Source organism: Lipophrys pholis (assembly GCF_963383615.2).
Source record: "Lipophrys pholis genome assembly, chromosome: 1".
NCBI lineage: Eukaryota > Metazoa > Chordata > Actinopteri > Blenniiformes > Blenniidae > Lipophrys > Lipophrys pholis.
In genome coordinates this window covers 22,825,316-22,848,297 of record NC_137635.1, presented here as the reverse complement: position 1 = coordinate 22,848,297, position 22,982 = coordinate 22,825,316, and the positions used below count along the sequence as shown (strand labels likewise).

The following is a 22,982-nucleotide window of genomic DNA, read 5'->3' as shown; positions in this document are numbered from 1 at the left end:
ACTCGGTCACTTCTCTTCTAATTCACTGTTTGATGATTAACTCTGTCACTTCTCTTCTAATTCACCATTTGATTATTAACTCTGTCACTTCTCTTCTAGTTCAGTTTGATTATTAACTCTGTCACTTCTCTTCTTATTCAGTTTGATTATTAACTCTGTCACTTCTCTTCTAGTTCAGTTTGATTATTAACTCTGTCACTTCTCTTCTAATTCACTTTGATTATTAACTCTGTCACTTCTCTTCTAATTCAGTTTGATTATTAACTCTGTCACTTCTCTTCTAGTTCAGTTTGATTATTAACTCTGTCACTTCTCTTCTAATTCACTTTGATTATTAACTCTGTCACTTCTCTTCTAATTCACTATTTGATTATTAACTCTGTCACTTCTCTTCTAATTCAGTTTGATTATTAACTCTGTCACTTCTCTTCTAATTCACGATTTGATTATTAACTCTGTCACTTCTCTTCTAATTCAGTGTTTGATTATTAACTCTGTCACTTCTCTTCTAATTCAGTGTTTGATTATTAACTCTGTCACTTATCTTCTAGTTCAGTTTGATTATTAACTCTGTCACTTCTCTTCTAGTTCAGTTTGATTATTAACTCTGTCACTTCTCTTCTAATTCACTATTTGATTATTAACTCTGTCACTTCTCTTCTAATTCAGTTTGATTATTAACTCTGTCACTTCTCTTCCAGTTCAGTTTGATTATTAACTCTGTCACTTCTCTTCTAGTTCAGTTTGATTATTAACTCTATTTAACGAACGTGTCCAGGCTTGTTAATGTTTATAAACGTTTAGATATGATCATCTTTATTAATGACTGAAAATCTAAGAGATTAAAAAAGCACAGTTTGTTTTGATCTTCTTTGTTTCGGTCTTTCAAAGATTTCTAAAATACTTTGAACCATGAATTGACGTGTTGTTTGAAAATATACCTGATATACCTTTTGTTTTTCCTTAAACTCAGACTAACTGTCATTTCCAGTAAACCAGCAACAGAACTAACCCTAACCCAAAGACTAATGAAGTTTCTGCTTGTACTTGTTTACTAGTATGTTAATAAAAGAGTCTTAATAAGTACTCTCTGGCTGTTTAAAAGACCTATACTGTCTCACCACTAGGGGGCTCTTTCTCTCTACTAAAGGCTGGATAGCTGTAATGTGCTTTATAAACACACTGTATTTAAATGAAGGTAACATTGGGCTGGAAGGGAATAATGATGAAGGGCTTCAGCTGAGATATTATTCTGTCTTTGGTTTGTGGACACTAAAGTTATAGAATGTATGACAGGATGAAGACGTCCAGCCTGGTTCCTCAGGATCAAACCTGCAAGTCACACGAGTTTGTTGGCTTCAAAGTTCAGTGAACCACGAGATCTCATTTTCCTGTTGCACCCTGTTTTTCTGCTGAGCATAGCAGGTGCACGCACACACACACACACACACACACACACACACACACACACACACACACACACACACACACACACACACACACACACACACACACACACACACACACACACACACACACACACACTCCCTGAGTGTGAGCAGAGACATGTCCGCCGGCAGGGTCCATGCAGCTTTACCTGACCCTCCGAGTCAGAGTGATGAAGACCACAAAGAAGAAGAGCAGATGCTGGGGAATGTTTGTGCGGAGCTCGAATCGGTGGACTTGCCTCTGGGAACCACTCTAAGGTAAACCCTGCTGCTTCACAAGGAGAAAAGAGCACCACTGTTCATAGTGATTCAATAGGATGAGTTTGTGTCTTAATGAGGGACAATGGAGGACAGTTCAAGACGTGTCTTTCCTACCAATCAATCCAAAAAATATCAAATCAGTTGTATTTAAAAAGTACACTAAGACCTGAAAATCACTGGCTGTAAAGTCAGAGAAATGTAAATTGTGATGAATTAATGATTGATCAGAGTTTGATTGGGGACAGAAGAGAGCAGGGACATGAAGGAGAGGAGACAATCCTCCTGAGGAGCTCAGCTGTGGTGATGGATAAGGTTCTCCACTTCTTCACTGCGTCACTGAGGAGGAAGAGGATCAGGTGAAGAGATGCAGGAGAAGAAGAGTGTGAGGAAGAGGAGGAGGAAGAGTCAGGAACTGAAGAGGAGCAGGAGGAGAGGATGAGGAGGAGCAGGAGGAGAGTAGGTATATATAATTCAACATGTTTGAAAATTGATTGGAAGAAGTAAAACTTAATCCGAACACCTCCCAAATATTCAGTAGTAACGTTTTCTGATCCTTTCATTTACTTACAATAATATAATTATTCAGAACTCCTAGATTATTTATTGTCCAATATTACTTTTTACCTTTTTACATAGTTTCAATGTCAATAATTAAAATTTTCATCTATCTATCCATCCATCCATCCATCCATCCATCCATCCATCTATCTATCTATCTATCTATCTATCTATCTATCTATCTATCTATCTATCTATCTATCTATCTATCTATATCATCATCGGTGGTGGTCGCGTGTCAGAGCCCGTGCACAGTGCACCCGCTCGTACACTGCAGTGAACAAACACACACACACACGCACGCGCGCGCACACACACACCAATCATGGCGGAGAATGAGACGCTGGAGTGTGTAACGGAACACGAACGGATCTTACAGGAGATCGAGAGTACCGACACGGCCTGTGTCGGTCCCACTCTGCGGTGAGGACTCCTGTCTCCTTACAAACTGTGTGTTTGTCTTCCGCTGCTTGTCTTGAACATCAGACCTTTTGTTCCTCAGGTAGCTCTCTGTTAGCCACCGGCAGGCTAACCTTAGCATCAGCGGCTACATGCAGGTTAAAGAGGGACAGCTAGCCGTTAGCATCAGCAGCTACATGCAGGTTAAAGAGGGACAGCTAGCCGTTAGCATCAGCGGCTACATGCAGGTTAAAGAGGGACAGCTAGCCGTTAGCATCAGCAGCTACATGCAGGTTAAAGAGGGACAGCTAGCCGTTAGCATCAGCAGCTACATGCAGGTTAAAGAGGGACAGCTAGCCGTTAGCATCAGCAGCTACATGCAGGTTAAAGAGGGACAGCTAGCCGTTAGCATCAGCAGCTACATGCAGGTTAAAGAGGGACAGCTAGCCGTTAGCATCAGCGGCTACATGCAGGTTAGAGGAGCAGCTAGCCGTTAGCATCAGGCTATTATTGGTCCATGGCTTCCTCGTGAGGATCTTCCTCCTCACCTGTCAGAAATGTAAACATCATGTGGGTGTGGCTCTTCAGGAAGGTGCAGCAAGTTGACTCCTCACGTCATCATGTTGCTTAGTAAACCCAGAAGATCTGGATGGGTCCTCTTGCCCTCTGGTACCAGGTCCTTATGGGTCCTCCTGCACTCTGGTACCAGGTACTGCCCTCTGGTACCAGGTCCTTATGGGTCCTCCTGCCCTCTGGTACCAGGTACTACCCTCTGGTACCAGGTCTTGATAGGTCTTACTGCACTCTGGTCCTGATGGGTTCTCCTAAATCCTGGTACCAGGTCCTTATGGGTCTGGCTGGCCTCTGTGAGTGGGTGTTGTTTGGTACTAGGTCCCTATGGGTCCGGCTGGCCTCCGGTGGGGGTGGTGGTGTTTGGTTCCAGGTCTGTGGATGACACAGGTTTGACAGGCTTATAATAACCGAGGCACTCCTCCTCCTCCTCCTCCTCCTCCTCCAGTCTTCCAGAAGTGCCTGCAGGCCTTGTTTTCCAGCGTGTTGGGGACAGCGGTGAACAGCTGCCCTGATGCTTTCCCTGCTGCTCAGTCTGGGTCCTGTTGCTGAAACAAACACTGACCAGAGAGGAAGAAAAGAAGAAGTGCGTCTCACTGATTGGTCCAGACCGAAAGACAAAGTTCCGCTGGTAGTGGCTAGGCTAATTAGCTCCTGACTAATGGGTAGCCACAAACAACCACGATATACAGTAAAACCTCTGATGAAGGGACGCCCTAAAATCCAAAGGCCAGTGTCCCCTGAAGACAGGTGTCCTCTTTTTGAAGGGACAGGTCTGGAGCACAAACTGTAGGACTATAAGTTAGGCCGGGGGTTCAGGGGTCCGGAGGCCGGGGCAAAGCCCCCGGAAGCTCTGAGGTTTTAGGCTCTGAAGGCTCATTTGGCAGCCTGGAGGACTGTGATCAGGACCAGGGACTGGACCTCGTCCCTGGTCACTCCCAACAGAACAAGAAACAAGAAGAAACACATTTCTCTGGACGGTTTCAGTAAGAAAAGAAAGTTTGTGTCCGGGCCGCCATGCGGGTCTGGTTTTAACGGCAGGAGCTGACAGTCCTGAGTGATGCGTTCAGGGACATCATGTAACTCTGACATGTGCTACATGCTACACGCTAACAAGCCTCTGGGCTCACACAGTAGCGAGGCTGCATGCTAAACATAAATAAAACATGACTGATCCAGTCGGTGGCGAGCTGGAGCGTGTGTGTGTGCAGCAGATAGCAGTGCGTAAATAGACGCCACGCTCAGCCGTGGCGCCGACTTGTGGCGGAATGAGGAAGTTAACAAGAAAAGTGGATTTCACCTGGAAGTACGCGGTGATGCCTCTCATGTGTTTGTTGTTATTGACACGATTTGAAACCGTGAGGAAGCGAAGGGTGGAGGAGGTTTAGTCTTTAACACCGTACGCAAACGCAGAGGGCCGCCATCAAACCACGTAGGTAACGGCTGCTACGCTGAGAGACCACCAGCGTAACGGCCCTCATCACAGCGTTAGCTTCACAGGTCAGCCTCTGGACAGGACAGCCTCTGGACAGGTCAGCCTCTGGACAGGTCAGCCTCTGGACAGGTCAGCCTTTGGACAGGACAGCCTCTGGACAGGTCAGCCTCTGGACAGGTCAGCCTCTGGACAGGACACTGAGACAGTCTTCAGACCAGATATTAGTGAGACTCTTCCTCACTTCTTCTTCTGATGAACCCTGTTCACTATGTTTGTTTAGTACCCAGAATGCATTGCGCTCTACGCCATGTCCTCTCACCCCGCCCAGTGGACAGTCCGCTCGCATGCCAACTGAGACCAACGTTTTCTCCTCAGAGGACTCATCACATGGGTCTTCAGTCGTCCCCAACCTTTTTTGCGCCACTGACCAGTTTAATGTCTGACGATGTTTTCACAGACCGGCCGTTAAGGTGTGGCAGGTAAATTCAACAAAATAAAACGACCAACACAGAAACTGTGGTATTTTGTAAATATAATAATAAATGTGAATCCACTGTGTACTTGTATGTAACTTGTAAGCACACGTGGTCTCCACAAATCCAGTTTGACTTTAAATGCAGCTACTTTATCCGCCAACCTGAAGACAGTTGTCATTGTCCCCTGAAGGGACAGATTAAGTTTATTGAGCAGGATGAATACGTCGCACAAGTAAGGGAGTTTTGCGACCCACTCCTGGTCACTGAAATGTGCCGCCAGCGGGGACTGCTTCTTCTCTGAGACAAATCTCTGCTCTCCTTAATCCAACACTCTGGCCGGCGCTGTCCCTCAGGACCACCACCTTATTTCTATAAGAGAAGACCACCACCTTATTTCTGTGTATAAGAGAAGAGCACCACCTTATTTCTGTAAGAGAAGACCACCACCTTATTTCTGTGTATAAGAGAAGACCACCACCTTATTTCTATAAGAGAAGACCACCACCTTATTTCTGTAAGAGAAGACCACCACCTTATTTCTGTAAGAGAAGACCACCACCTTATTTCTGTGTATAAGAGAAGACCACCACCTTAGTTCTGTGTATAAGAGAAGACCACCACCTTATTTCTGTGTATAAGAGAAGACCACCACCTTATTTCTATAAGAGAAGACGTCTGCGCTCCGCTTTCATCTCCTCATGAAGTTGCTCAAATAGGCGTGAGTTAAGGTCTTGTGCTTTGATGTGGTGAATAAATTTAACATCATTCAGCATTTTTCAGCTTGCCAGCGTTTCTCTGTGAAAGACACAATGTGGACATTAACATTCAGGTGCAGCCTCCTCAGTCCGAGCAGTCAAACCAGACAGCCGTTCCGCCATGGCCGCTGCTCCGTCTGTCCATATGTCCACACAATAAGACCATTTAAGCTTTCCTCATACATGATCATCCAGCGACTTGAATAGTTCCGCGGCTGTGGTTTTGATTGTCAACGATAGTGGACACAACATGTCCTCATGCACATCCTCCTGGTAAAGGTATCATATTGCCTTGTTGTCCACATCTGTAGACTCGTCAACCTGCAGTGCGTACCACGGTGCAGTATTAATCCTCTCCAACTACTGTGTCTCAATGTCCTCTGCTATTTCCTCAATGCCACTGTGTCTCAATGTCCTCTGCTATTTCCTCAATGCCACTGTGTCTCAATGTCCTCTGCTATTTCCTCAATGCCACTGTGTCTCAATGTCCTCTGCTATTTCCTCAATGCGCTCAGTGAGGGTGCTCGCCGGCAGAGACCCCTGTGGTCTCCTGGTATTGTCTGTTAAATGCAGCTTTCTTCTTCTTAGTGGTCATCGGCTCTTCTTCTGTCTCCTCACTGGACCTTTTCCCTTTTGCAAATACACTTTCCAAAGACGTCTGTTTTTACTCATTTGCTAGCTTGTGGGTTTAATATTAGCGTTAATGTGTCACGGGACCGAGACAAGCATCTTGACATGCGTCGAGTGTGTCTCATGAGTCATAGACGGATGTAACGGAGACAATTCGGTCATTTTTCAAAATGAAACATTGTTCAGACTCGAATAATTGTTAATGGAAATAATGTAGGTTATTTATTTCTTCCTGTGCGGCCCGGTACCAAAGCACTGGTCCGTGTCCCGGGTGCTGGGGACCGCTGTTCTGCGTCATCAGTCTTCTTCATAGAGAGAGAGAGAGAGAGAGAGAGAGAGACTCTGACTGACTGACTGACTGACTGACTGACTGACTGACTGACTGACTGACTGACTGACTGCAACTTTGTTCTCTTTTTATTTGGAAAAGTATCAAAATACATGGTGGTATCGGTATCAATACCAAAATGTTGCTGTCGTGACAGCACTACTCTGTATACAGAACATCAAAACCACAAAATACTTTTAGAATATACATCAATATACATTAGTGGTGTGGCAGCTCATCACATTACCGTAGAGCCAGGCCTGGCAGTGGGGCAGTAGTTTATCACTTGGAGGCATTTAGCAGCAGGAGCGGTCGAGTATCACGCACAAGTAGATTTATTTTGGTGAGCTAGTTAAGCGAGCTGGGCTGTAATCTAGTTAACTCTTTTTCCTGAAAAAGTTTCCCTTTTGAATAAGTGATGTACTTATTCTGAACTTAATTTAAACCGTAACTATTAAACAGTACAGAGTTATCTTTCACATATCAAACATTGTGTTTGGTCACATTTAAATAAGGGCCAAGGACGAGCCAAAGCTGAGGTCCTTAAACATCTGTTGCATCGGTTTCAATACCAAAATGTTGTTATCGTGACAACACCAGCGTGATGTCATCATCTCATAATAAACTAGTTCTATCTTTAGAACCTCAGAATGACTTTATTAATCCCTGGGGAAATTCTTGAGCAAGGCAGCAGCAACACAATGTTTCCAGCTCTAACGCAGCTCCAACCATTGGGACTATTTTCAGGGAGTTTAGCGTGGAGTAGGACGCAGCTTCACGGAGGTGTGAGTCGCCTGCTGACAGCCTGGAGGAGCTGCTGGTCATTGTTCTGATGTCAGTGCTGTTCTCCTCCGAGAGCTGGAGTTTGAAAACGCTGACGTCTGGCTGCAGAGCGCCGCCCTGCTGGACTACGGCTTTGCTAACATCCACATTGCTGCGTTGTTTTGCTAACATCCACGTTGCTGCGTTGCTTTGCAAACATTGCACGTTGCTGCGTTACTTTGCTAACATCCACGTTGCTGTTTTGCTTTGCAAACATCCACGTTGCTGTTTTGCTTTGCTAACATCCACGTTGCTGTGTTGCTTTGCAAACATCCACGTTGCTGTTTTGCTTTGCAAACATCCACTTTGCTGCATTGTTTTGTAAACATTGCACGATGCTGCGTTGCTTTGCAAAGATTGCTCGTTGCTGCGTTGCTTTGCAAACATTGCACTTTGCTGCATTGCTTTGTAAACATTGCACTTTGCTGCATTGCTTTGCAAACATTGCACTTTGCTGCATTGCTTTGCAAACATTGCACGATGCTGCGTTGCTTTGCTAACATCCACGTTGCTGTTTTGCTTTGCAAACATTGCACGTTGCTGCGTTGCTTTGCAAACACTGCACGTTGCTGCATTGCTTTGCAAACATCCACGTTGCTGTGTTGCTTTGCAACTATTGCATGTTGCTGCATTGCTTTGCTAACATTGCACGTTTCTTTGCAAACATTGCACGTTGCTGCATTGCTTTGTAAACATTGCACGATGCTGCGTTGCTTTGCAAAGATTGCTCGTTGCTGTTTTGCTTTGCAAAGATTGCTCGTTGCTGTGTTTCTTTGCTAACATCCTCGTTGCTGTTTTGCTTTGCAAATATCCACGTTGCTGTTTTGCTTTGCAAACATTGCACGTTGCTGCATTTCTTTGCAAACATCCACGTTGCTGTGTTGCTTTGCAACTATTGCACGTTGCTGCATTGCTTTGTAAACATTGCATGATGCTGTGTTGCTTTGCAAAGTTTGCTCGTTGCTGTGTTGCTTTGCTAACATCCTCATTGCTGTTTTGCTTTGCAAACATTGCACTTTGCTGCATTGCTTTGTAAAGATTGCTCGTTTCTGTGCTAACATCCACGTTGCTGCGTTGCTTTGCTAACATCCATGTTGCTGTGTTACTTTGTGGTGTTTTGAGTGTAAAATGCGTCCAAACAGCAACATGTTGCCATGAAAAGTTGGATAACGCAGTGCTACTTCCCTAGCCTGCTCGCTGACTGCAAACTGTGGAATGGATTTCCTGACTCATTCCTCCTGGTCTCATTGAGACCCGCCTCCCTTCAGGAAATCCAGTCCACAGTTTGCAGCCAGCGAGCAGAGAAGCAGCAGGGAAACACTGTGGAGTCATTTCAGCAACATGAAGCAGACCAGGATCATGGATCAGAAATCTGTGATCCAGGAATTATGTTGGTATCGGAACCCGACACTGGATCGGATCAGTCCCATCCCTACTTCCCTTCAGGCCTCACTGATAGCCTCCTAATGGAGCTGCTGTTTACGTGTCATCTTCAGGTTCTCACTAAGTGCAGGTGACTGTGCAGGTCAAGAGCAGCTGCAGAACACTCAACACATGACAAACATGTCTGTGGGCTCATCCGTGGCATCTTGACAGAGGAAGTCACCAAAGTGATAGCAGCAGCCTATTACTTATAACGAATGTGAACGTTTACTACTGTGGCATCATAAACCCACTGATCCCCTAACCCCGCTATACAGCTCCGACTGAACACATCAGCTTCAGTTACAGAAAGAAGTGGGAGTGTGAAAACTGGAGCCGAACCTTTATCAGTGCAGCTGAGAATGTTTCTTTGGTCCCTGACATGTTGAATCGCACTGTAGAAACCCAATAACGTAGAAAATCTTACAAGGTTTCAGGTAGTTCGCCACAGAGTTTCCAGAAAATGCTTTATTGTGAACATTTGGAGGAGCTGCTCATGTTTGTTTTAACACTAAACTAAGAGGACTTTTGGTATTTATTTTGCTCATACTTTAGATAGAGCTGTATGTGACTCCTGAACTTCACACAGCTCCAGTGGAAGTACACAGGCGGAGGATTACTGCAGTACATCACTTTGCATGTGTTTTACATTGCTGCTTCACTTCTTTCTGTGGGTTTGTGACCACAAGGAGCCACTGCTTCTCCTACCTAATGCACCACTCATAGTTAAAAAGATAGTTTAGAGCCTGTTGTCTGCTGAAGCACTTGAAAGTCCATTTGGGGATATTTAATGAGACATTTCTTCTGTTCATGATGTTTAAAGCTCTCAAACAAGGAGCGAGTGACTGGTGGATCATTTTAAACACTTTCACAATGAGCTTCATATACTTCCACTTCTTCTGTGCTTCTGCTCAACCCTTCATCTTCCTCATTCCTCTTTAACCCTTAGTAAACATGGTAAGGCCTGTGGACCAAAACCACCAAGCAAATGGTTTCAAAGAAAGCAGAGATTACATTTTTTAAACAGGTTGCTTCAAAGTTTGGACTTGACTAGGGACGGGGCCGATCCGATCCAGTATCGGAATCGGGTTCTGATATCAACGTAATTCCCGGATCGGAAGTTTCTGATCCAACCTGCGGAGATTTCTGATCCATGATCCTGGTCTGCTTCATGGTGCTGAAATGATCCCCAGTGTTTCCCTGCTGCTGCTCTGCTCGCTGGCTGCAAACTGTGGACTGGATTTCCTGAAGGGAGGCGGGTCTCAATGAGACCAGGAGGAATGAGTCAGGAAATCCAGTCCACAGTTTGCAGCCAGCGAGCAGGCTAGGGAAGTAGCACTGTGCTATACAACTTTTCATGGCAACATGTTGCTGATTGGAGGCATTTTACACTCAAAACACCACAAAGCAACAAAGCAACATGGATGTTAGCAAAGCAACACAGCAGCGTGGATGTTAGCAAAGCAACACAGCAGCGTGGATGTTTGCAAAGCAACACAGCAATGTGGAATGTACAATGTTTGCAAAGCAATGCAGCAACGTGCAAAGTTTGCAAAGCAACGTGCAATGTTTGCAAAGCAATGCAGCAACGTGCAATGTTTGCAAAGAAACATGCAATGTTAGCAAACCAATGCAGCAACGTGCAATAGTTGCAAAGCAACACAGCAATGTGGATGTTTGCAAAGCAATGCAGCAACGTGGATGTTTGCAAAGCAATGCAGCAACGTGCAATAGTTGCAAAGCAACACAGCAGCGTGGATGTTTGCAAAGCAACACAGCAATGTAGATGTTAGCAAAGCAACACAGCAACGTGGATGTTTGCAAAGCAACACAGCAGCGTGGATGTTAGCAAAGCAACACAGCAACGTAGATGTTAGCAAAGCAACACAGCAGCGTGGATGTTAGCAAAGCAACACAGCAACGTGGATGTTTGCAAAGCAACACAGCAATGTGGAATGTACAATGTTTGCAAAGCAACGCAGCAACGTGCAATGTTTGCAAAGCAATGCAGCAACGTGCAATGTTTGCAAAGAAACATGCAATGTTAGCAAACCAATGCAGCAACGTGCAATAGTTGCAAAGCAACACAGCAATGTGGATGTTTGCAAAGCAATGCAGCAACGTGCAGTGTTTGCAAAGTAACGCAGCAACGTGGATGTTTGCAAAGCAACGCAGCAACGTGGATGTTAGCAAAGCAACACAGCAATGTGGAATGTACAATGTTTGCAAAGCAACGTGCAAAGTTTGCAAAGCAACGCAGCAACGTGCAATGTTTGCAAAGCAATGCAGCAACGTGCAATGTTTGCAAAGAAACGTGCAATGTTAGCAAGCAATGCAGCAACGTGCAATAGTTGCAAAGCAACACAGCAACGTGGATGTTTGCAAAGCAATGCAGCAACGTGCAGTGTTTGCAAAGCAACGCAGCAACGTGCAATGTTTGCAAAGCAACGCTGCAAAGCAACGCTGCAATGCGCGATCTTTGATAAGTAACGCAGCAACGTGGATGTTAGCAAAGCAACACAGCAACGTGGATGTTAGCAAAGCAACGCAGCAACGTGCAATGTTTGCAAAGCAACACAGCAACGTGGATGTTAGCAAAACAACGCAGCAACGTGGATGTTAGCAAAGCCGTAGTCCAGCGAGGCGGCGCTCTGCAGCCAGACCTCAGCGTTTTCAAACTCCAGCTCTCGGAGGAGAACAGCACTGACATCAGAACAATGACCAGCAGCTCCTCCAGGCTGTCAGCAGGCGACTCACACCTCCGTGAAGCTGCGTCCTACTCCACGCTAAACTCCCTGAAAATAGTCCCAATGGTTGGAGCTGCGTTAGAGCTGGAAACATTGTGTTGCTGCTGCCTTACTCAAGAATTTCCCCAGGGATTAATAAAGTCATTCTGAGCTTTTAAAGATAGAACTAGTTTATTATGAGATGATGACGTCATGCAGACCCCCACATTGTCCACATGGAACTATAATACTTTGTACTGCTTCCTTTTCTGACCTGATACTCACCTCAAGTTTTCTTTTGAGAGAGTACATGTATACATTAGTACATTTCATACTTTACTGTAGAGAGGAGTTTATTACAGCCTCATATAAAGTCAACAATAATGATAATGATAATATTAAAGTAAACAGCTCTGCTATCAGAATAGTATCGGTATCGGCAGATATCCACATTCAGGTATCGGGATCGGATGGGAAGTGATAAAAGGTGAAGCGGTGCTTCCCTCGACTCGACACTGAGACCATCTGAGATGTGGTGAAGCAACTCCCTGGTTTCTATCAAACAGCCTCAGAGCCACGCTGTTCGGGGGAGTTTGTAAGAACTCCCACAATGCAACAGGAGAAGTTTCTGGATGTTTCACTAGATTTTCACCAGAAGGTTTCAGTCAAATTGGCTTCATGTTGAGATTTGAGTCGTTTTCTGTTAGAATTTGTTTTAGTGAAAATATCAACATTTCCATCACGTAAAATCTGAACCACAAGAAAAAAAAACGTTGAAGTTTGAATTTCAAGGTTTTTGTGGTCCTATTGTACCGGTCCTGCCCACTCAGAATGAAAGGAGGCTGTTTTAGAACCTGAATCGACACGTGTCTGACACCCCTCATTTAAATCAGCACCAGTTGATGTCAAAATGAGCCTTCTCATCTACATCAACTGTGTAAACCGTTGGGCCACAATATTCTGACCTCTGATATTTAAAGTGAATAACACGGATTATAATCTCTGTATTGCCTAATTCTGAGTGTCGTATTTCACTTCAGTGCCACTAGATGGAGCTAATGATCTGCAATGTAGTGACTGACTGTGGACATCAGGAGGAGAGTTCTTTATTTATCTCTTCATGTAAATTCTTGGTAAAAGAAGAACAGTATGTTTCACTTCTATTTTCTCTCATTGCAGCATTTCAGTTTTCATTGTGGTATCTGCTTTAAGCCTGGGTTTGAAATCAAGTCATTGATTGATTGATTGACTTGTCAACATATGTAAGTGAATTAAAAGGCAATTATTAACAGTCTATAATTAATAAAAAAAAATATTCATTGAGTCCATGGATGGATGGATGAGTGAAACAATAGATGTAGATGATGGATGTATTTACCTTATGCTCTCTTGTTTTCTTTCCAAATGGTTTTCCAGAGAACAGTCACACAGCAGAAAGTCGCTCTTTCAATGGCAGAAGTTGCTTCTTGATGTTAACGTCTGGCTGTTCATCCATTCATTCAGATCATTTTTTCATTGATTCTCTGTCTTTTCCACCTATGAAGAGCTGCTTTTTCCTCAACCCTCTTTCCTGTCTTTCAGGTCCATCTACGATGACCAGCCCAATGCCCACAAACGCTTCATGGAGAAGCTGGACGCCAGGATAAGGAACCATGACCGTGAGATTGAAAAGATGTGCAACTTTCACCACCAAGGTTTTGTTGATGCCATCACAGAGCTGCTCAAAGTCCGAGCTGATGCAGAGAAACTGATGGTAAGAAATGTGACTCCTGTTATTGGTTGGTTAAAAATAGGTTTTCTGTGGTGTCTTGTAGGGCTGTACAATATATCAGGCTGCTCTGCCTTCAGGTCCGTCACATCGAGAAGAGCAAGGAATGTAAATGCTCTAGGAAACACACAGTTCCTGTAATGGTTCTTAGTGCCCGGGGCAAATGTCCTGTGATGGTTCCCTGGAGAAACTGTCTGTCATCATCTCTAGTACCTGGAGAAACTGTCTGTCATCATCCCCAGTACCTGGAGTAACTGTCTGTGATGGTCCCTAGTACCTGGAGAAACTGTCTGTGATGGTCCCTAGTACCTGGAGTAACTGTCTGTCATCATCCCTAGTACCTGGAGAAACTGTCTGTGATGGTCCCTAGTACCTGGAGTAACTGTCTGTCATCATCCCTAGTACCTGGAGAAACTGTCTGTGATGGTCCCTAGTACCTGGAGTAACTGTCTGTCATCATCCCTAGTACCTGGAGTAACTGTCTGTCATCATCCCTAGTACCTGGAGAAACTGTCTGTCGTCATCATCCCTAGTACCTGGAGAAACTGTCTGTGATGGTTCCCTGGAGAAACTGTCTGTGATGGTCCCTAGTACCTGGAGAAACTGTCTGTGATGGTCCCTAGTACCTGGAGTAACTGTCTGTCATCGTCCCTAGTACCTGGAGTAACTGTCTGTCATCATCCCTAGTACCTGGAGAAACTGTCTGTGATGGTCCCTAGTACCTGGAGAAACTGTCTGTGATGGTTCCCTGGAGAAACTGTCTATGATGGTCCCTAGTACCTGGAGAAACCGTCTGTGATGGTCCCTAGTACCTGGAGAAACTGTCTGTGATGGTTCCCTGGAGAAACTATCTGTGATGGTCCCTAGTACCTGGAGAAACTGTCTGTGATGGTTCCCTGGAGAAACTGTCTGTGATGGTCCCTAGTACCTGGAGAAACTGTCTGTGATGGTTCCCTGGAGAAACTGTCTGTGATGGTCCCTAGTACCTGGAGAAACTGTCTGTGATGGTCCCTAGTACCTGGAGTAACTGTCTGTCATCGTCCCTAGTACCTGGAGTAACTGTCTGTCATCATCCCTAGTACCTGGAGAAACTGTCTGTGATGGTCCCTAGTACCTGGAGAAACTGTCTGTGATGGTTCCCTGGAGAAACTGTCTATGATGGTCCCTAGTACCTGGAGAAACTGTCTGTGATGGTTCCCTGGAGAAACTGTCTGTGATGGTTCCCTGGAGAAACTGTCTGTGATGGTTCCCTGGAGAAACTGTCTGTGATGGTTCCCTGGAGAAACTGTCTGTGATGGTCCCTAGTACCTGGAGAAACTGTCTGTGATGGTTCCCTGGAGAAACTGTCTATGATGGTCCCTAGTACCTGGAGAAACTGTCTGTGATGGTCCCTAGTACCTGGAGAAACTGTCTGTGATGGTTCCCTGGAGAAACTGTCTGTGATGGTCCCTAGTACCTGGAGAAACTGTCTGTGATGGTTCCCTGGAGAAACTGTCTGTGATGGTCCCTAGTACCTGGAGAAACTGCCTGTGATGGTTCCCTGGAGAAACTGTCTGTGATGGTCCCTAGTACCTGGAGAAACTGTCTGTGATGGTTCCCTGGAGAAACTGTCTATGATGGTCCCTAGTACCTGGAGAAACTGTCTGTGATGGTCCCTAGTACCTGGAGAAACTGTCTGTGATGGTTCCCTGGAGAAACTGTCTGTGATGGTCCCTAGTACCTGGAGAAACTGTCTGTGATGGTTCCCTGGAGAAACTGTCTGTGATGGTCCCTAGTACCTGGAGAAACTGTCTGTGATGGTTCCCTGGAGAAACTGTCTGTGATGGTCCCTAGTACCTGGAGAAACTGTCTGTGATGGTCCCTAGTACCTGGAGAAACTGTCTGTGATGGTTCCCTGGAGAAACTGTCTGTGATGGTCCCTAGTACCTGGAGAAACTGTCTGTGAAATCAAACCCATTTCATTTATTACTGTACAGGCTTTAAAAAAAAAAAAAGAAAAAACATGAAACAGTTTTCAGCAAACTGAAGCACCCCAGCAACACCCTGCACCTGCCTGCACAAAAGTACAGAAAAATTGGTACAGTTGAGTACTGGTATCGATTCCCAGGGACCGGGCATCAGTTCCGTTTCGGTTCAAATGTGAAAGGCTCCCATCCCGATTGAGGGGTACCAGTAGTTCAGACTGATCCGCGTGACTTCCTGTAATGAGGAGGTCATAGGTTCTACTGGGGTTGTTCGGTATACCGGTACTGTATTGGTATCACGGTACTGATGCCTTTTAAAACGATACTATACTGGGCCCGGCCGGAACCGGAATCTTTTTCTTTTTTTTTTCCGTCGCCGCAGAGCTTCACTGTTGTAATTTGCACCGAGGAGAGTCAGTCTCTCCCAACCGAGCTTTTACTTTGAAAAGAATACCGGATGCGCATGTGTAAATGACATGGTGTTTGCGTCCATGTGAGAATGAGCATGCAGAACTGACTCAAACGACCCGTGGAAACTCTGTAAAAAGAAATAGAGTGCATCACAGAGAGACAGAGAGAGAGAGAGAGAGAGAGAGAGAGAGAGAGAGAGAGAGAGAGAGAGAGAGAGAGAGAGAGAGAGAGAGAGAGAGAGAGAGAGAGAGAGAGAGAGAGAGAGAGAGAGAGAGAGAGAGAGAGAGAGAGAGAGAGAGAGAGAGAGAGAGAGAGAGAGAGAGAGAGAGAGAGAGAGAGAGAGAGAGAGAGAGAGAGAGAGAGAGAGAGAGAGAGAGAGAGAGAGAGAGAGAGAAATGGCTGCTGATACAGCCACAAGGCCGTAACTTGTAGAAACAACAGGTACTAGAAGTACTATATGAAGAACTTTGGCTTCAAAACAAAAGAGCATGGTGTCTCCATGAACACTGAAGCTCCACTGTGTAAACAGTGTTAGAGAACACGTCTGGTCCAGAGTGGAAACACTACTAACCCGCTACACTACTAACCTGCTACACTACTAACCCGCTACAGCACTAACCTGCTACACTACTAACCCGCTACACTACTAACCTGCTACACTACTAACCCGCTACAGCACTAACCTGCTACACTACTAACCCGCTACACTACTAACCTGCTACACTACTAACCCGCTACAGCACTAACCTGCTACACTACTAACCTGCTACACTACTAACCCGCTACACTACTAACCTGCTACAGCACTAACCTGCTACACTACTAACCTGCTAAACTCCTGAAGGACAAACACCCAGACCTGCAGAAGGAGTTCAAAGAACTACAGCTAGTAACTTATATACCCATGAAAATATAGCTCTGGAAATAAATATAAGCTATTATAAATATTAGTATTATAAATATAATAATATACAAGAATATAATATGAAAATATTAAATTTTAGCCATTTAATGTTATAAAGATTACTGCATAGTAACAAACCATCTAAAGACATTGGTCCTACTGAAGACAGGCTGAATTTAATGACATTTCTTGTGTTTTCTTTTTTTTGGAAAAGTATCGACAAGTATCAACCTACATGGTGGTATCGGTATCGATACCAAAATGCTGGTATCGTGACGGCACTAGGTTCTACTCCCTGCTGCATGACTGCTGGAGCATCTTGTTGTTTTAAAGATACAGCTCAGTTTGTAGAAATGTCCCTGTCTGTAGGTGTCCAGTGCTCTGGCTCCAGCACTGGGCTCTTGCTGTCTGGAGAAAATAGAGTGATTATGTAGTTTATTCCCCTCATTTGGGAGCTCCTCTGTTATAAGACTTGTCATCAAAAACCTGACTGGTCAATTGGGTCATGGCTCTCAGCCGTGTGACAAGAGCCGAGAGTTCAAAAATCCCCGTCCAGAATCGAGAAGTTTGTCACTGAATCTGTGAGAAAGGGCCTGTCACAAGCCATTAAACCCCATGAAAGGCCCAGTGCACCGGCGAGGAGTTCAGGTCCCCGCTGCCTGGTTAATATGAATTTGCCTGCTTTTGTCCTTGCCCCCTCATGGACAATGAGCTGATTACAAGGCTGACCAGCTGCAGCCACGGAGGAAGAGAGGGAATGGAGAGGGCAGGAAGAGAGGGGGCAGACAGGAAGACAGGGGTCTGATGACATGCATGGTGCTGCCACCATCCAAGAGCTCCTGTACCCTCAAACAGCATTCAGCTTTCAAATGGCTCACAGAAGACCCCAGGAAACATCCAGAACATGCAGAAGCACCCGTTTTGTCAAAAAGTTTCCCCTCACTAATCACACTTTTCCAGTTCACACATAATTCTCCTATCCCGGGTGGCAGACTTATAAAGCAAGCTGTGTTCATATTTCCTGTGCAGGTTGGTCATGCAGAATAAAAATACACACTCATATATTGAGATAACTGAGGAGTTTGCATCAGACGGTTTTCAAGCTTTGTGCAAACACTTTCATTCAGGAAGTTCAGGAAATTTGACAAATCAAAGGTATTGTCTTCCAGGACTCTGACACAAGCAGTATAACAGACCGTTCGTTTCTTGTTTTTACTTCAAATGACTCGGAAGGATGTGGAAATAATTGTAAAATGTGAAGATGTAATGTTCAGAAGCCACAGAGAGCTCAACATAATCTTAGCAAACTGACCTATAACTACTGACAATTCAAAGTGTTTCCTTTTATTTAATGCAAATGGATTGAGTATAAAAATCTATATATTTTCATATAAAAGGTGGGGAGAAGATTTCATAGTGTTTCCAATCTTTCCATTACATTGTCAGTCAGCTGTGGACATGGCTGTGAAGGAACTGGTGTCTTTTAACAGACGGTGGGAATCGAGCATTTACCGTCAAACAGGAGTGAAGAAGCTGTTCTTGACAAGATCTGAGTTCACCTGATGTTGCTCTTTGTTTTCAAAGGGTCAAGTGACAGACACTAACCGAAGACTCCAAGAAGCTGGAAGGGAGGTAAGAGCATGTTTGTGTGCGGAGCTTTTTGTTGTCCTGTCGGAACGTGTGCAGGCTCATTAACCGTGAAGACCTCAGACCGTTGTTTAACCTGCCGGTCAGCCGTGGTGGCCTCATCGTCTCCTGGGACTGTGTCCTGCCTCTCCTCAGGTTACGGCCCAGACGGAGGAGGTGATCCGCTGTCGGATCCAGCAGAGGAACATGGCCACCACTGTGGAGAAGCTCCAGCTCTGTATTCCAGGTACCAGTGCTGCTTTGTGTCTCTCATGCTCACAGTTCTGTTCCTACTATGGTGGAACCAGCAGCGTCAAACTCACGTCAGTCCAGGTTCCACTAACTGTCCAGCTTCATGCTGAGTGGGCCGGACCGCTAAGATAGAGCCACAGTAACCGTGAAAATAAACTTCAAAGTTTGTATATGTGATGAAAATGTCTTGATTTTCACCAAATCAAATCATTACTTGTCGCTGTTGCATTGTGGGAGTTTTTACAGACCCCCCCTGACATGAGGGCTTTGAGGCTAGTTTGATAGCATTCAGGAAGCTACTGTCATGGCAGCATCACCAGATCTCAGCTCGCCTCAGTGTGGTGTTGTGTTGTCGTGTGGTGTTATGTTGTGGTGTTGTTGTAATGTGTTGTGTTGTGGTGTTGTGGTGTGGTGTTGTGTGATGATGTGTTGTCATGTGATGTTGTCATGTTGTGTTGTGTTGTGTCATGTGGTGTTGTCATGTTGTGTTGTTGTGTTGTGTTGTGTCGTGTGGTGTTGTGATATGTTGTGGTGTCGTGTTGTGTCATGTTGTGTTGTCATGTTTTGTCATTTTGTGTAGTCATGTGGTGTTGGTGTACTGTGTCATGTGGTGTTATTGTGTTGTGTCATGTGGTGTTGTCATGTTGTGTTGTTTCATGTGGTGTTGTCGTGTGGTGTTATGTTGTGGTGTGGTGTTGTGATATGTTGTGTTGTTGTGTAATGTTATGTTGTGTGTTGTTATATTGTGTTGTCATGTGGTGCTGTGTTGTGTGGTATGTTGTGTTGTGTCATGTCATGTGGTGTTGTGTCATGTGGTGTTGTCATGTTGTATTGTCATGTTTCGTCATGTTGTGTTGTCGTGTGGTGTTGGTGTATTGTGTCATGTGGTGTTGTCATGTTGTGTTGTTGTGTTATGTGGTTTTATGTTGTCGTCTGTTGTCGTGTGGTGTTGTGCCATGTCATGTTGTGTTGTTGTGTCATGTGGTGTTGTCATGTTGTGTTATTGTGTTGTGATGTTGTGTTTTTGTGTCATGTGGTGTTGTGATGTTGTGTTGTGTCATGTAGTGTTGTGTTGTTTTATGTGTTGTTGTCATGTTGTGTTGTCGTCTGTTGTCATGTGGTGTTGTCCTGTTGTGTTCTCATCTGTTGTCGTGTGGTGTTGTGTTGTGTCATGTGGTGTTGTCATGTTGTGTTGTGTTGGCATCTGTTGTCGTGTGGTGTTGTGTGGTCTTGCCATGTTGTGTTGTTGTGTTGTCATGTGGTGTTGTCATATTGTGTTGCAGCTTTTAAAGTAGAAAAGTAAATTTCCATTAGAGTATGAATTTACTACTGGATTTTCTCTTATACAGGTAACTTCAAGGATTAACTCTGGTTTTCTCTTATCGAGTTACCTTCAGGATTAAACCTGGGTTTTCTCTTATCGAGATAACTTCAAGGATTAAGTCTGGTTTTCTGTACTACGACTCTGTGATGGAGCGGCTCCATCACGCGTGCTGACGTGGCGCATATCATTGCGGCGCACCCGCCGCGTAATGCGCGCACACGCACACACACCCACACCCGGACACACACACGGACAACCACTCACTTACCTACTCTGCAATAACCTGCACTCACATACAAGCCAGTTTCCCTCTTTTGTCAGTATCGTGACCAAGGGTGCACACTTGTAGTGGTACGATTTCTCTCGCATACATTCACACACACACACACACACACACACACACACACACACACACACACACACACACACACACACACACACACACACACACACACACACACACACACACACACACACACACACACACACACACACACACACACACACACACACACACACCTTTACTCACCTTCCAGTGAGGCGGAGGGCAGCCGGCTGTGACGCGCCTGCAGGGTGACTGGCGAACCCGGGTAATACCACCAGTCAGCTTAAATGGTTTGGGCCCGGAAGGTTTCGCAGTCACGTGAACACTATTATTATTTATTTTCTTTAAAACTTTATTGCCGGGGTTACTGAGGGGTTATTGTGGGAGGGCATAATCCTGTCAGTAAGGGGTAATTTATAGTTAATTATTGCTAAGATAAATTATAGAAAATATATTTACTTATGTATTAGGATTTGGGTTTAAGAAAAAATAATAACTTTTGTCCGCAAAAGGTTACGCCCAGTGGGAGGGGCTAAGCGAATAAAACGGGCCGCGCTGGGCCTGATGATGGGAGTTGGACTCTGGTTAGAGAGGTAGTGACAAGTACTGATCTGTGGAGCGTTATTCTTATATCCTGAAGTTGAGGATTAACTCTTATGTATATAAACCTGTACAGATTTGTATATAGAGTTTTCTTTGCTTTGTTTATTTTCCTATTTGGGTATTTTTTTTCCGTTTGTTTTGCACTTTGTAAATATTATGATTCACTGTTTTGGAGAGGCCTGAAAAATAAAATAGAAAAAAACAACATAGCTGACGACTACGCCATCGTTTTTCCCATTTTGGGAAGGTTGTTGGGTGGACCCCGTGACAGACTCTCGCTCACTTTTCACTACGATAAATCACCATGGTAACTGACACTGAAAGTCTAACTGTCACGGGTCCAGTTTTCAAAAAGAGAATACGATGCAAAAAAATGATGGCCAGTCGGCAAACTGCAGTTTGGGGTGGTTTTTATTTACACCAAAGTGCTCCTATTTACAGTGCAGTATTTAAACTAGAACAAAACAAACAAACAAAACAAACAAATGATTCTGTAGAGGACATTGACTTTCTTATTCACAGCTCGACAACCCACCATCCTCCTAGGCTCAGCGACAGCCCCGTTTAAGTGAGCAGAGCTCTCCTTTATACTATTAGCCCCTCCCTCGGGCAAACCAACTATCTATTCCAGGGTTTTTTTACACAATTTAAGTAAATGACTAACAAACATTCTGCAAGCAATTATAAACATTCACATAATTGTACATAGGGAAAGCCCTTTTTATACCGGTTTTCTCCAGGCCGGTTTAAGCCCGTTACCATAGGGTATACCAATTATACGCACTATAATGGTATAACCCCGTTTCTTTTGCGCGCCACTAGACGCTCTTAACCGAGAACCCGGAAGTACCTCAGTTTGACAGTTCCAGCCGCAGGTAAGCGTGTGTGTGTCTGTGTGACGTGTAGGCAAAGAGGGTGCACCCTCCTTTGCCTACAGCAGGGAAGCATGTCCAGGGACCCGGGAAACAGTTTCTGGAGTTGATCTTTACCACAACATTGACAGCGCTGTGCGCGCGCTCCCAGCACCGGCTCTCTCTGCCAGCGGAGAGAGGAAAGGCGCACCGCTCCGGGCATGACGGTGCGCTCAAGAGCGCTCCGTCACATTATCCCCCTCCTCCCCGAGGTTGGCGATGTGCGGCAACCTGGAGAGATAATCTGCCACAACGTTTGTCTTGCCAGCTCTATACTTAATCTGAAACTTGAATGGCTGGAGGGAGAGGTACCAGCGGGTCAGACAGCTGTTGTGGTCTTTCATGGAGTCCATCCACGTCAGAGCCCGATGGTCAGTCTCCAAGTCGAACTCCCTCCCCAGCAGGTAGTACCTCAAGCTCTCCAGGGCCCATTTGATAGCCAGGCCCTCCTTCTCCACCGTTGAGTACCTGGTCTCCCGTGGTAGCAGCTTGCGGCTCAGGTACAGCACCGGTTGTTCTTCCCCAGGTTTACCTTGGGCCGGGACTGCCCCCAGGCCCACTGCAGAGGCATCAGTCTGGACCAAGAACCGCTGGCTGAAGTCTGGACTTCTCAACACTGGCGATGAGCACAAGCTGACCTTGAGGGTTCGGAATGCAGTCTCGCATTCCTCATTCCAGGTGACGGGATTCCTCTGGTCCTTCGCTGTCAGCGCCGTCAGAGGGGCAGCAATGGTGGCAAACTGTGGGACGAATCTCCTGTACCAGCCGGCTAAGCCCAAGAAGGACCTCACCTCCTTCTTTGTGCGCGGACGTGGGCAGCTGCGGATGGCCTCGACTTTGTCCACCTGTGGTCTGACCTTGCCTTGTCCCAGCCGGTAGCCTAGGTACAGCGCCTCCTCTTTGGCCCACTGACACTTGGCAGGATTCAGTGTCAGGCCCGCCTGTTGGATCTGGCCAAGGACTCGCTCCAGATGATGCAGGTGCTCCTCCCAGGTGTTACTGAAAATGACCACATCGTCCAGGTAGGCAGCACTGCAGTCTTCACACCCCCGCAGGACACGGTC

The 22,982-nt window shown here is 45.4% G+C and overlaps 1 protein-coding gene across 2 annotated transcripts in view; it reads left to right on the top strand.

Annotated features, from left to right (window-relative positions):
- Positions 1-2,572: 2,572 nt before the first annotated feature.
- Positions 2,573-22,982, top strand: part of exoc6 (exocyst complex component 6) — a 70,021-nt gene continuing 49,611 nt past the window's right edge. For both annotated transcript variants that reach the window (XM_080466708.1, XM_080466709.1), the window contains exons 1-4: positions 2,573-2,690; positions 13,412-13,583; positions 18,462-18,509; positions 18,660-18,750. In XM_080466708.1, the coding sequence (XP_080322834.1) occupies positions 2,593-2,690; positions 13,412-13,583; positions 18,462-18,509; positions 18,660-18,750 (409 nt within the window). In that variant the 5' untranslated portion in view covers positions 2,573-2,592. The remainder of the gene's footprint in view (positions 2,691-13,411; positions 13,584-18,461; positions 18,510-18,659; positions 18,751-22,982) is intronic.